The sequence below is a fragment of the Crotalus tigris genome, unplaced genomic scaffold, assembly GCF_016545835.1.
Source record: "Crotalus tigris isolate CLP2741 ecotype Arizona unplaced genomic scaffold, ASM1654583v1 scf7180000024437.13266115, whole genome shotgun sequence".
Taxonomy (NCBI): domain Eukaryota; kingdom Metazoa; phylum Chordata; class Lepidosauria; order Squamata; family Viperidae; genus Crotalus; species Crotalus tigris.
In genome coordinates this window covers 3,185,744-3,199,834 of record NW_024100606.1, presented here as the reverse complement: position 1 = coordinate 3,199,834, position 14,091 = coordinate 3,185,744, and the positions used below count along the sequence as shown (strand labels likewise).

Below are 14,091 nucleotides of genomic sequence, written 5' to 3'. Positions count from 1 at the left end.
ACAGGTGTACTGGCATATGGTTTGGGAATGGGTGACAGAAATGATTATGTTACACATCCAGTACAAACCTAAAACGTTGTTAGGAATCCTTGAAAAAAATGTTAGTAAAGAGGATATGTATTTATTTATTCATGTGGTTACAGCGGCAAGGATATTATTCGCTCAAAACTAGAAAGCTACGGCTGTACCTAGTGGGGAAATTTTAATTCAGAAAATTATGTATTGCGCAGAATTAGATAGGTTAACTAAAAGACTAAAAAATCAGGATGAAAGTTTTTTTACCAAATATGGAATAAATTCTATAGATGGTGGGGAAAAAAAAACAAAAATAGGGAAGTTATTGTAATGAGATAAGTTAAGATTGAAATTAGAAGGATGTTATTGTAAAGAGTTTTATCTGTAATTAATGTCAACATGAACTGAGATGTTTGTCAAATGATTTACCACGTTCGATGTTTTTAATTATTTTTCTTTCTTTTCTTTTTTGTTATTCAATAAAACTTTTTTAAAAAATGGGTCAAAGATATTGTGTAATATGATGTAATATAAATCACGATCATATATTCATAATTGTTATTTTGTGTTTATGTGCCAAATTATACATAACATAACGATTTCAGAAAGGCCATATTTAAGATAACTTAAAAAGTTAAAAATTAAGGGTTTTTGTACAAAATGAATAGGCAATTATTTCTATCCCAGGTAATTTTTCCTTTGAGTCAAACTTGATGATAATTGAGAAACATCTATACAAGTTTCTTGCAATGTTACAGAAGTAGTTTCCTTCTTCCAGGATAATTTTTGAACTTCCTAGTTCTCACATCTAAATGTTAAATATGCTCACCGTACTTAGCTTCAGAAAGATCAGCTTGTCCATTAGTGCCATCTGTTGGGGTAAAATGTTCATTTATCTAGAAATAAATCCATTGTGGACCTTTCTTCTGAGTAAATGTTTAAGATTGTACTATTAGAATTAATCAGATATATAAGCTATATAAACATTGATGTACTCGTTTTAATAAACCTTGAATGATTGATTCAGGAAAAATAATTATATACAATTCCCTATACAATTTCCCTCAGATTATATCTTCTAGAGATGCATTGATTACAACTTCTTTGTGCAATCATTTTCTGGTAAGTATAGAAGTTGTAATCCATTACTTTTAGCATATTTTGTGCATAATATATATAGTAGGTTAATAAAAGCTATAGACTGCACTCTTTCCTATTCATAACTACAAAAACTATTATGCATATACTTTGCCTTCTTGCGCAATTCTGGTGTCCAGGGCTTAGCCATGATCAAGGAACTTTATTCATTTATCTAGCTGACCTATTCCTTAATCTCAAATAGCTGAGAATGTTGTATAAAACGTAGATTATTTTTTTGGAGCTGGAAATTAACTACATATACCCAAAAATATCAGAATCCCTTTATTTTTGTACAAGAATATTGGGAATGAGTCTAGGTAAAAAAACAATTTCTAAGATGAAACTAATTTATGCCTTTCCTACAGTTTTAAATAAATTGGGTAAAATTGTCAAGACTAATGTTCATCACAGCCAGTTTGCTTGGAATGATGTTCAATGGATACCTCATACCTGCCATTTACTCTACATTGAGTCCTGCTGACTCAGTGAACCATTTCCTAGGAAAATTATGGGACTAAAGCCTATAATAAAAAGATCTTTATTAACAAAACAAATTAATACAAAGGTTCAAATATAGCTTCAGCTTTGCTGAGCATTTTGGCTTTTGAATGTTTTCCTCTTTTGATCAGTAAGAACATAATAATGTTCCTGGACCAGACGAAAAACCATCTTAATCCAACATTTTGTTTCCAACAGAGGCCAAAAATATGGCTTTGTATTGCTCTGAAGCACTGGTTAAAACCTACCAGTTTCAGGATTAAAATAGAGGACAGGAGAGTAATAATTGGATGTCACCTACTGTTCAAAGAATTTGATAAAATCTAATGAAATATAATTACATTGCCAAGTAAATATAAGAGTACCTAACAAGTCAACAAAATAATCTAGGCAGATAGGTTTTAATCTATCCTTGAAAAGACTGTTCCATATCTAAAATGGGGTTATTCCAAAATTAGAACTCCATTACATGGAAGAAATCTTCCCTAGAGGGTTAATCAGCCCTCATCTGGCTGAATTTTAGGAAAGCAATTAAGTTGATTGTGTTCTTCTCAGCCCTTAGGAATTAAATGATATTTGGGTAGTTTTAGGTTGCTTTTTTATTGACTTTAATGTTATGTTGATAATTTGCCTGTTTTAGTTAGTACTTTCTATGTTAATGTTATTTTTTAATATTTTTATTTGCAATAAACAGGTCAAAATTTGGGGATACAATTTTTTTTGTAATAAACAATAAATTAAGTAAAATTCCCATCTTTCCTATCATTTAGGGCAACTCTGCTAGCAAGAAAGCCAGAGGAGATAAGAGATAATTAGCTTAGTATTGGGAACCTTTCCACAAAGATTCATGGGCACTTTGGTCCCACGCCCTTTATTGCTTAAATAAGGGTTTCTTAATTACACTGTTGCCTACAAATCCCACAGCGCACTGCAGTTGGGCGTCCAATCCCGATTTGGCTTTGGGCACTGCGCAACTGCGTCAGCCGACGAGGCTTCCCTTTACCAAGATGGCGGACGACAGTGAGACAGCGGTGAAGGGGACAGCAGACGAGGAGAATAATCACCAACATTGCAGCGATTGTGAGAACGATGACGAGCACAATTACAACCAAAGGCAAGCGGGTGCTGAATCTCATGGAGCAAAATCCCTCGCAGTGGAGCCGCCGTGGTATTGTTGTAGAAGGGAGGGAGGAAAGGGGGAACGTGAACGAGGCCTAGCCCACTTTCCTTTGCGTAGCACTTGATTGGGTGGGGGGGCCCTAGATGTTGTGTGCTGAATGGTTGGTTGCTTTGCCTGTTCTCAAAGAAACACCAATGATTACCGACCACAGCAGCATGACTGGAAAAGCTCAGCAATTGTTGGGCCTGACGTATGCCCCAAGACCCTAATGGGACCATAGCTTAGGACTGAGATATTTGGTGACTTGGGCTAAATTAGGGTGTTGAATTGCAGGAACGGCTCATGGTGCTTACTTTCTTTATTGAGGCAAAACGTTCCATTTTCTCAGCTCAGTTTTATGTGCTTTGACAATGACTCTTCAGAGTCTTATTACAGACATGTTTCGCTGTAATCTGTATGCTTTTAGCTAGGTACGCTAAGAGCTACCAAGAGGTTTGCGTGCAGAGTTGCTTAGATCACGAATTTCCTTCTTCCGGCTCAGCTTCAGGGCAATCCGGTGTGAAAACAAAAGAAAACCAAACCATCATGTCTAAGTACTGGAAAATTTAAGATTCTGTTTCAGTAAGGACAAAAACATGCAGTCTGATACCAAGTGATTGTGTTGATGTAATGACACGAAATGTTCATAGCACAGCTATAGAAGTGTTTATAAAAGAAGAGGAAACTGTCCATTTCCGTAGAATTAAAACTTCAAACAAATCCTAGAAAAAATATTTTCAAAGGCATGAATGTTAAGAAAAAGGAAATCCAACAAGTTGAGATAAAGAACATAATACAGAATGAAGTTAGTGGAAAAAATAGTGCACAGTAAATTATGGTTTGGCTGAGGTATACAAAATATCAAGCTAAAATATATTTGGCTAGATATTTTTTTTGAATCCATAAACTTTGAACTGTATAGAATGTTGAAGGTTGTGATAGTTGGCAACCAATTGCTTGTTTTGCAGGGTAATATTATTGTCATCTAATATATAAACTAGGTCAAAATGCCTCACAAGTAGCAAGTTTTCATGAAGTTGATAAGGTCACATTCTTTTTACTATGTAACATACTCCCTGCAACTAAAGGAAGGTTTCAAATATATGTCAATGTCATCCAGTTATATTGGTTTATTGAAAGAAAAGATAATACATTTATTCAGGATTGAAAAGATAATAAATTTATTCAGGCTTTCCTGTGGTTAGCAAATAAGAGTCATACTTGTATACAATAATAAGAGGGATAGTGTGCAGGATATCTATTTCTTTGATAAGCCGGTGTCTGAACGTTGTGATCTCTTTCTCAGACGAGCAGCCACCCCCACTTCCAAAGATGATACCCTCTATCTTTTCAGTTGTAAACTATTTAATCAGCCTGTGCTTCTCACAAAACGGGCTTTTTATTGTGTAGTTCTATTACTATTGTATAACATATGAAAATAAATAGATTTCCCATTATGTTTTACTGTTTTATATCATAATTTATCTGGAAGGAGCTCCTACATTTTTAACAATTTGATGACTATTCAGAAATCAGCTAGGGCACTTCCTACCCCTATCTATTCCTGTACAGAAATGCAGTTATGATAGGAGCTGTATTGTTGAATATTTGCCTATCATATTAGAGAAGGGAGAGGAAAAGGCAAAAATATTAACTCCAGGCCCGTTCTCAAAAGAAACCCATGAATATGTGGTCTGTTAAAATTAATCTACTACATCTGAGATTCAGAACATCTTAGAAAACGATATTGATTCTCATCACAAAGAGAATTTAGCAATATATCCACTGTATCGGTATGCTTGACACCATTGATTTGGCCAAGATTACAGAATTCTTTTCAGTTGATAACTCAGCTGTCAGAATCTAAATTCAGTTTTGGTGATGTGTGTAATAAATATTTTTCCTTGTAGAATGTGACCTGGATTTTTATTTTAAAAAATCTGGAATATGTAAAAGCAATACACCTATACTTTGTTTATGGCATGTTAAAGACTAAACTGAAAAGAATGGTTTATAGGTGACTTATTTTATCATATGGAATGGCAAAGATTGATTTTAAAAATTTGATTCCATTATGGAATTCAAAGCAATGTTTAACATTGTACTGATCCAGATGTGCTTAGCTTCAGTACAGCTAGTGTATAATGTGATTTTGGGGGCATTCAAAGGAGCCAAATTAGCACAAGAACTATGATTCTTCTCTTCCTCTCTTGTAGTGTAATCTTGTATTACTTGTATTCATTTGTTTAAAAGATTATTATTCCAGTTGTACCTGAAAAGTTACATAAAGCAATTCAGAAATAGGTAAAACATAGGCAATAATAAAACAGTATTTTTTTTAAATCAAAACACAGACATAGGACAAAGATTTATAGGCTACTTTGCTTTGTTTTCCCGATTTATTTAGTTTCCCATATAGCTGTAGTATGTTCAGATGATGATTTGAGGATACATGCAGATTCGTATTCGTATTAAAATCAGGTATTCTGTTCCCAGATTATACATGAAACCCAGTATCTCAACTTGGAATACTACATATGTTTCTATGCTATTGATATATGTAACATGGAACATATTTACAAATGTAGACAGATCCTTATTTTCCAGGAATGACTATAGATATGGTATGTCAATTTAAATTAATCAAAACTGCTTCTAGTCATAACATCTTTTTAAAAAACACATCCACAATTTGGGGAGGTACTTTTGAATCTATCTTGGCTTCCTAGGTGGAGTACAATCTTGTCTCAAATAGAGTAATCCCATATTCCAAGTGTTTTTTGATACTGGATTCAGTCTGAAATTTATCTAGTCCATCTCTATTCCCAGAATACATCAGAACAGAAATTATTTTGTGTGGATTATTTTCCATCTGAAATGGAAGAGGAAAACATCATATTTATAATGTTTTATCTGAAATTTCCTGATAAATCTTGTGTGACTTTATAGTTAATTACTATTTGAGCAAGATGAAACTTGGTGACATTTCAAAAAGTGGTTAGTGAAAATGGCTAATATTCATTTTCTGGAATTTACTTACTAGATTCAGGCAGTTATTTCTTACATTAGATCTCAGAACAATATTGTACTTTTTGGTATTAAATGTTATTGAGATTTCAAGACAAATCAGCAATAAATGTCTCTTCCCAGTAGTCATAATTCGTTTTCTAGTTGGACTTGAAAAGATATGTATGAAGATAGTGAGCAAAACCTTTGATTTGTTAATTTATCACCTTGTAGTAAGGGAAGCGGTAGTGAAACAAACTAGCAATCTCTTTAATAGGGGAAGGTGAACAGTTCCATGTGTTAGCTTATGTGTTTATATTCTTAGACTTAACCATTGAAGTCAGTTGTGGTCAAAAGTATAAATAAAAAAGTATAAATAAAATGTGTAAAGTTAGCACATATTATTTAGAAAATATAAATTAAAAAACAAGAACAGCAAAGATGATTAGGGGACTGGAGGCTAAAACATATAAAGAACAGTTGCTGGAATTGGGTATGTCTAGTTTATGAAAAGAAGGACTAGGAGTGACATGATAGCGTTGTTCCTATATCTCAGGTTGCCACAAAGAAGAGGGAGTCAAGCTATTCTCCAAAGCACCTGAGAACAGGACAAGAAACGATGTAAACTAATCAAGGAGAGAAGCAACCTAGAACTAAGGCAGGGGTCGGCAATCTTAAACACTCAAAGAGCCACTTGGACCCGTTTGGGGGGGAGCTTGATTGAAGAGTTTAATTAAAAAGAAATAGAGGCTGCTGTGCATGAGTTCTCTCTCTCTCTCTCTCCCTCCCTCCCTCCCTCTCTGTCTCCCTCCCTCCTCCCCCCCTCTCTCCGATCTTCTGCTCACCTGGCAAGCTAGCTTCACGCTGTTCTCCGACAAGCTGACACACATTCTTATTGGGCTGGGTCTCTCCAGTCCTTGGTCTGCCACTAAAGTGTGTGTTTGTGTGTGTGTGTGAGTGAGAGAGAGAGAGAGAGAGCTGCTGCTTTATGCTGCTTCCTGCTGAGATGCAACAAAGGCAGGAGTCCCACCCAATAAGCTTGTCAGCTTGTCCGAGAACAGCATGAGGCCACTCTCTTTTTTCCAGCACTGGAGACGTAGAATCCACCAATGAGTTAACTCTGCCTTCCCGCCCATTAGACCGGGTCAGCCAATTTGTCACGCCCATCCTGAGGTAGCCACTCCCCATTCTTGACTTGGTCTTCAGCCCAGGCGGACGTGATAGATTGGCTCCCGGTCTAAGGCAGGTAATAGAGATAAAATGTTGGTGGATTCTATCATTTCCATCATAGCTACCCTAACAGCGCTGAACCCAGCACTGGGAGGATCAGCTTGTGGAAGGCCTGGGGTAGGGGGTGCCTTCCCTCCCCAGACCTGGGGTCCAACTGGGCAGAGCAAGTCATTCCTAAAAAAAAAAAGCTGTAGCTGGAGTCTTAAGAACGTTCTCAGGCTCAACATTCCCTTAAGCAGCCCATTGTACAATCGATTTCCAAAGAATCCCCAGCACTAGCATCAGATCAGCGCTGCAGCCGAATCTGTCCACATCTCTGGAGGGGTCACAGTTCAGTAAGTATTTATAATCCAGGAAGATCAGTTTTTTCCCCTAAGGTTCTCACTTTGTAGATAGTTCAAAATGTTTTCTTTTCTTTGTTGCAGCTGTTGTCTGTTTAGTTAAAACATTGAAAGTCACAAAAACAGGTTATCTTTTTCTGGGCTTTCTCCAATTCCTGTATCAGAGCAACTACAATTGTATATTTTCATCCACCACTAGATGTCAGCACCAGTTCATTTTTCAGTTTTCAAAACAAGCAATTACTTTCTTCTCTTTTCATCAATAATCTTTTGAAAAGAAAATCTTAACTAATTCCACCAGTTTCAAACTTATCCAGATTTAAGTCTTATATTCATTTCATTTGAATGTATTTCTGTTCCCCATAAAAGTTTAATTCGCCGCTTCTGTCTGGGAGGGTGGAGCAAAAGTCTCCCTCTTTCTCATTTTCAGATGATTTTTGGTTCTTGGGGTTTTTTCCCCAGGAAATCAATTATCAAGTAGAAGAGAGAGAATCAGTGTTCTTATCCAGTTCCAAACACGTTGTTTATAATCAAGCTTAAATTAGTGCTCTTTGGCTTCAGCTGCTTGTAGCTTGGGCTAGACTCTGGAGTGAAGCTAGCCTTTCTTCTACTAGTTTCTGGAGGGCTTTCCCCAGATGACCAGATCGCCTGCTGTCTCCACGGTTGGCAGGGCACCCCTCCTTTTTTGCATCTTCGGGGTGGGTTTAGGCCCATTTAGGGTCCCCAAACAGAAAAAAAAATTGGCCGTAGAGTGCAGAGTCCCGTGAACCCTCTGCTGCTGCACTACTGCACAAAACCGGAAGCCTCCACTAATTAATGAACCTCTATTTAGATAAATGATGCACACTTTGAAACTCACTTTGGTTGTTTGATATAAATAAATAAGTTCACCCTACTAGAAGTTGACTGAATGGCTTCTCAGTCAGACCAGCTATATAGGATTTGGTAATACACTGCAGCTTTCATGCAGTTTGAGATTGGGGAATTTCCAATCAGACTTTGCTTTTTGCGCTTAAGAATTCTCAGGAGCATCACAAAACAAGCGTATTACATTCACAACTTTTACATATACAGCATTTCTTGTAATATTGTATTCCTCAGACAATTTGTCTCACTTGGCTGCTTTTGTAATTTAATTTTATACCAAAGACTATGTAAAAGTTAGGTTTGAAAAGATAATAAACAATCATTAGCTACTTTCAGACTGAGAACTTCTGCACAGAGCCATATTAAGATTAATCCAGGGCACAGTGCAATCTAAACAAAGAATAGAACTGATTAGTGTTAGAGGAAACATCACATAGATATGACTTTTTTCTGAAATAAAATAATTGTTCCAACAGGAAAATGTTTACTTTTCTCCCCATCCATTATCGCAGTGTATAGATTATAAGGGGGGGGGGTCAGCTGAAATAAAGTTACATTGAACTTTATTAAATGCTCTTGAAATCTTTTCTAGAAGAAAATTCCATTAAGAATTTACTTCAAATGAGACCAAAATATTACCTAAAAACATGACTAATCGGGATAAGCAGATTTTGGTTAATTTAACTGATTTTGAAGTTGTTGACAAGGTAAAATATCTGGGGGTTATTTTATCTGTTTCTAATGTAAAATTGTATAAGAATAATTATGAAAGGTTGTGGATCAGGGTACAGAAAGACTTGAAGAATTGGGATAAGTTACAGCTATCTCTTATGGGTAGAATTGCAGTGATTAAAATGAATGTCCTACCAAAATTTCTCTTTTTGTTTCAAATGCTACCTATTTTAAAGAATGAGGTTAACTTAAATGAATGGCAGAAAGGCATTAATAAATTCATTTGGGCAGGGAAAAAACCAAGGGTAAAGCTTAAAATCATGCAAGACTTCCGTGAGAGAGGGGGACTCAAGGTACCAAATTTGAAATTATATTATGATGCAGTGGCTTTAACATTGATTAGTGACTGGGTGAATTTAACAAATGTAGAAATACTCCATCTGGAGGGTTGGGATTTACTTTTTGGATGGCATGCCTACTTAATTTTTAATAAAAAAGTGGATCGAGTTTTTAAATCACATATTATAAGGATTTCTTTACTTCGGGTTTGGAGGAAATATTACAAGAGTGATTTTAAAATACCTCTATGGGCTATACCTTGGCATGCGATAGAGGGGATAAGGAGAGGAGTTAAAATGGATAGGGTTTCTTATACACAACTACTTAGATGGGTTTGTCAAGAGAATACGATGGTCATAACAAACACTCTTTTCCAACAACCCAAGAGACGGCTCTACACATGGACATCACCAGACGGTCAACATAGAAATCAGATTGACTATGTGCTCTGCAGCCAAAGATGGAGAAGCTCTATACAGTCAGTAAAAACAAGACCAGGAGCTGACTGTGGCTCAGATCATGAGCTTCTCGTTGCAAAATTTAGGCTTAAATTGAAAAAAAGTAGGGAAAAGCACTAGGCCACTCAGGTATGAACTAAATCATATTCCTGATGAATATACAGTAGAGGTGACAAATAGATTTAAGGAACTGGATCTGATAGACAGAGTGCCTGAAGAACTATGGATGGAAGTTCGCAACATTGTACAAGAGGTAGCAACTAAAACCATCCCAAAGAAAAAGAAATGCAAGAAAGCAAAATGGCTGTCTGAGGAAGCTTTGCAAATAGCTGAGGAAAGAAGGGAAGCGAAAGGCAAAGGAGAAAGAGAAAGATACACCCAATTGAATACAGAATTCCAGAGAATAGCTAGAAGAGATAAGAATACCTTCTTAAATGAACAGTGCAAAGAAATAGAAGAAAACAACAGAATAGGGAGGACCAGAGATCTCTTCAAGAAAATTGGAGATATGAAGGGAACGTTTCATGCAAAGATGGGCATGATAAAGGACCAAAATGGCAGAGACCTAACAGAGGCAGAAGAGATTAAGAAGAGATGGCAAAACTACACAGAAGAACTATACAAGAATGAGCTTAATATCCCAGATAACCACAATGAGATGGTCACTGACCTCGAACCAGACATCCTAGAATGTGAAGTGAAATGGGCCTTAGAAAATCTGAGCAATAACAAAGCTAGTGGAGGTGACAGTATTCCAGCTGAGCTATTCAAAATCTTAAAAAACGATGCAGTAAAAGTGCTACACTCAATTTGCCAGCAAATTTGGAAAACTCAACAGTGGCCACAGATTGGAAAAGGTCAGTTTACATTCCAATTCCAAAGAAAGGCAATGCCAAAGAATGTTCAAACTATCGCACCATTGCACTCATTTCACATGCTAGTAAAGTTATGCTTAAAATCCTACAAGCTAGACTCCAGCAGTATGTGGATCGAGAACTACCAGAAGTACAGGCAGGATTTCGAAGAGGCAGAGGAACTAGAGATCAAATTGCCAACATACGCTGGATCATGGAGAAAGCTAGGGAGTTCCAGAAAAACATCTACTTCTGCTTCATTGACTATGCAAAAGCCTTTGATTGTGTGGATCACAACAAATTGTGGCAAGTTCTTAAAGAGATGGGAGTACCAGACCATCCCATTTGTCTCCTGAGAAATCTATATGCGGGTAAGAAGCAACAGTGAGAACCGAACACGGAACCACTGATTGGTTCAAAATTGGAAAAGGAGTCCGGCAAGGCTGTATACTGTCACCCTGCCTATTTAACTTATATGCAGAGCACATCATGAGAAAGGTAGGGCTAGATGAATCAAAAGTTGGAATTAAGATTGCCGGGAGAAATATCAACAACCTAAGATATGCAGATGATACCACTCTAATGGCAGAAAGTGAAGAGGAACTAAAGAGCCTCTTGATGCGGGTGAAGAAGGAGAGTGCAAAAGTTGGCTTGAAACTCAACATTAAGAAAACCAAAATCATGGCATCCGGCCCTCTCAATTCCTGGCAAATAGATGGGGAAGAAATGGAGGTAGTGACAGATTTTATTTTTCTGGGCTCCAAGATCACCTCAGATGGGGACTGCAGCCAAGAAATTAAAAGACGCTTGCTCCTGGGGAGAAAAGCTATGGCAAATCTAGACAGCATTCTAAAAAGCAGAGACATCACCCTGCCAACAAAAGTGCGTATAGTCCAGGCCATGGTTTTCCCAGTTGCAATGTATGGCTGTGAAAGTTGGACCATAAGAAAGGCTGAGCGCCAAAGAATTGAGGCCTTTGAACTATGGTGCTGGAGAAGACTCCTGCGAGTCCCTTGGACTGCAAGGCGTTCAAACCGGTCAGTCCTAGAAGAGATCAACCCCGACTGCTCTTTAGAAGGCCAGATCCTGAAGTTGAAACTCAAATACTTTGGCCACCTAATGAGAAGGAAGGACTCACTGGAGAAGGGCCTAATGCTGGGAAAGATTGAGGGCAATAGAAGAAGGGGACGACAGAGAATGAGATGGCTGGATGGAGTCACTGAAGCAGTAGGTATGAATTTAAATGGACTCCAGAAGATGGTAGAGGACAGGAAGACCTGGAGGAACATTGTCCATGGGGTCGCGACGGGTCGGACACGACTTCGCAATTAACAACAACACTTAGATGGGATGGTCAAAACTGGCAGTTAAAATCGTTGGAAGATTTAGTACATGAAAATATTACCTATTCATGGTTTCAATATAGACAATTAGTGGATAGATGGAAGATGGATTGTAACATGGGCTGGCTTAGAGAAGATGAAAATCTTTTTAAACAAGTAAAGGATCAAAGACAAACTCACATTAAGAGGTTTACGGGGTTCTAGTGGAATTGGATTCAGAATCTGAATTAATTAAAGACTGAATGATTAAATGGGCACAAAATTTTGGTGAACCAATTCCACTGGATACCTGGGAAATTATCTGGGTGAGGAATGTTAAATTTACACAAGCCCAGAACTTAAGGGAGAATTTTTATAAAATGTTTTATAGATGGTACCTTGATCCACAAAAAATGTCTCTTATGTACCCTGACTTACAGCCTAAATGTTGGAGATGTGGTTGTTTGGATGCCACTTATTATCATATTTGGTGGTCGTGTAAAAATATAAAAGCTTTTTGGATTAAGATATGGTGGAATATTCAAAGAATTTTTAGAAAGAGGGTAAAATTTACCCCGCAATTATTTTTGTTAGGTATTGTTATTGATTGTGATGCTAAGAAGGTTATATTGATGTTAAATTTGATCACAGCCGCAAGGCTGTTAGTAGGGCAATATTGGAAGAAGGAATCTTTGCCTACTTTGCAAGAGTGGTTTTTTAAAGTTTCATATCTGGCGGAAATGGCAAAGATTTCGGCTTTTTTAAAGGAGCAATCGCAAGAGAAATTTTTTGCTGTATGGGAAAAATGGATAAATTTTATACAACATAAATTGGATATAAAAATATAATTTAGCTTTTTTATAATTTGTATATAATTTTTGATATTTTATAGATTGTACTTTTTCCTTTTTTCCCTTTTTTCCATTTCTTTTCTTCTTTCTCCTTTTTTTTCTTTTCAAGTATCTTTCCTTTTTAATGCTTATGTCATATATATTTTATTATTAACTATTTTATAAGTTGTTAAAATTTGTTTAGGTTTTTAAAATTTTAATTAAGCCTATATTCAGTTCTGGGAAGCTCGGGGGGGGGGTTGGAGGGGGTGGTTTGGGAGGGGTTGGGTGAGGGTTTTTTTTGTTGTTATTTGTAAAAACTTTTTAAAACTTTCAATAAAAAAAAAAGAATTTACTTCAAATGAAGGATTATGTTAAACCTTAGAGAAGACTCATACCTTATATACAAGTACCCAAGTACAATAAATGATGTAATCAAGATACTGGCCTGGAATAGTCAGCTCTCAACACAAAAGCTCATCAGATGACTTTACACTGGTTATTTCTCTTAATACAGTAGGGTTGTTTTGGGGAAAAAATTGGAGCATGGGTGCATGTAATAAAATTCTTTTTGTTTAAAAATCATTAATATAAACTTCAGCTGATGCTGCGACAAAAAAATCAATGTATATCTTCATCAGATAACAATCCAGACTGAAAACCTTTTCTGTATTCATAGTTTTAATATTTTAGTGAAGAAAATGTTAACTAGACAATTATGTATAAACATTAAACTTATATTAAAATATTGTTTCTTCAGTTACATTTGATTCAGTATTATTCAGTCAAGATTAAGCATGAAAATATGTTGATTTATTGAGTTAAAATATTGAATAATTAATCCATGTGTACTTGAATAAATAGATTATTGTATTTTTTTCCAACCAAAAGATTAATAATTGTCAGATTTTCTAATTTCTCCCAACTCTGTTAATTTATAGGATTCAATTAATATGCTTCTCAAGTATGTCAAGGAAATTTAAGTTTTGAAATCTTTTAATATTTCTGGAGTAGGCCTTTGGGTGTGTACTCAAAAGCTCACTAACCTTTTTCCCCCTGAATTTTCATTTAACTTTTGTAAAGCATAAGAAAAATATGACTACATGCATATTTTTAATGTGTCCCAAACAACCAATACATTTATAAAACATCCACAAAAAAAGAAAACTCTTCTTGTATCTGTTTTACAAAAATGGATAATTTAATAGTTATATATTTTTCCTTTTATTATATTACAAATCATGATATTGTTATTACATTGATATGTATGCAGTATTAAAATTATTAATCTATTGTTTATATGTCTTGGAGTATTGGAAATAAAGGAAGAAAAACTATCAATATTAATTACAATTTAGAA

At 35.9% G+C, this 14,091-nt stretch overlaps 1 protein-coding gene across 1 annotated transcript in view; it reads left to right on the top strand.

The window, feature by feature from the left end:
- Positions 1–2,614: 2,614 nt before the first annotated feature.
- The window catches only part of NMT1 (N-myristoyltransferase 1), a 36,426-nt gene continuing 24,949 nt past the window's right edge, over positions 2,615–14,091 (top strand). Inside the window, exon 1 of the mRNA XM_039331393.1 lies at positions 2,615–2,767. Coding sequence (XP_039187327.1) covers positions 2,661–2,767 — 107 coding nt within the window. The 5' untranslated portion in view covers positions 2,615–2,660. The remainder of the gene's footprint in view (positions 2,768–14,091) is intronic.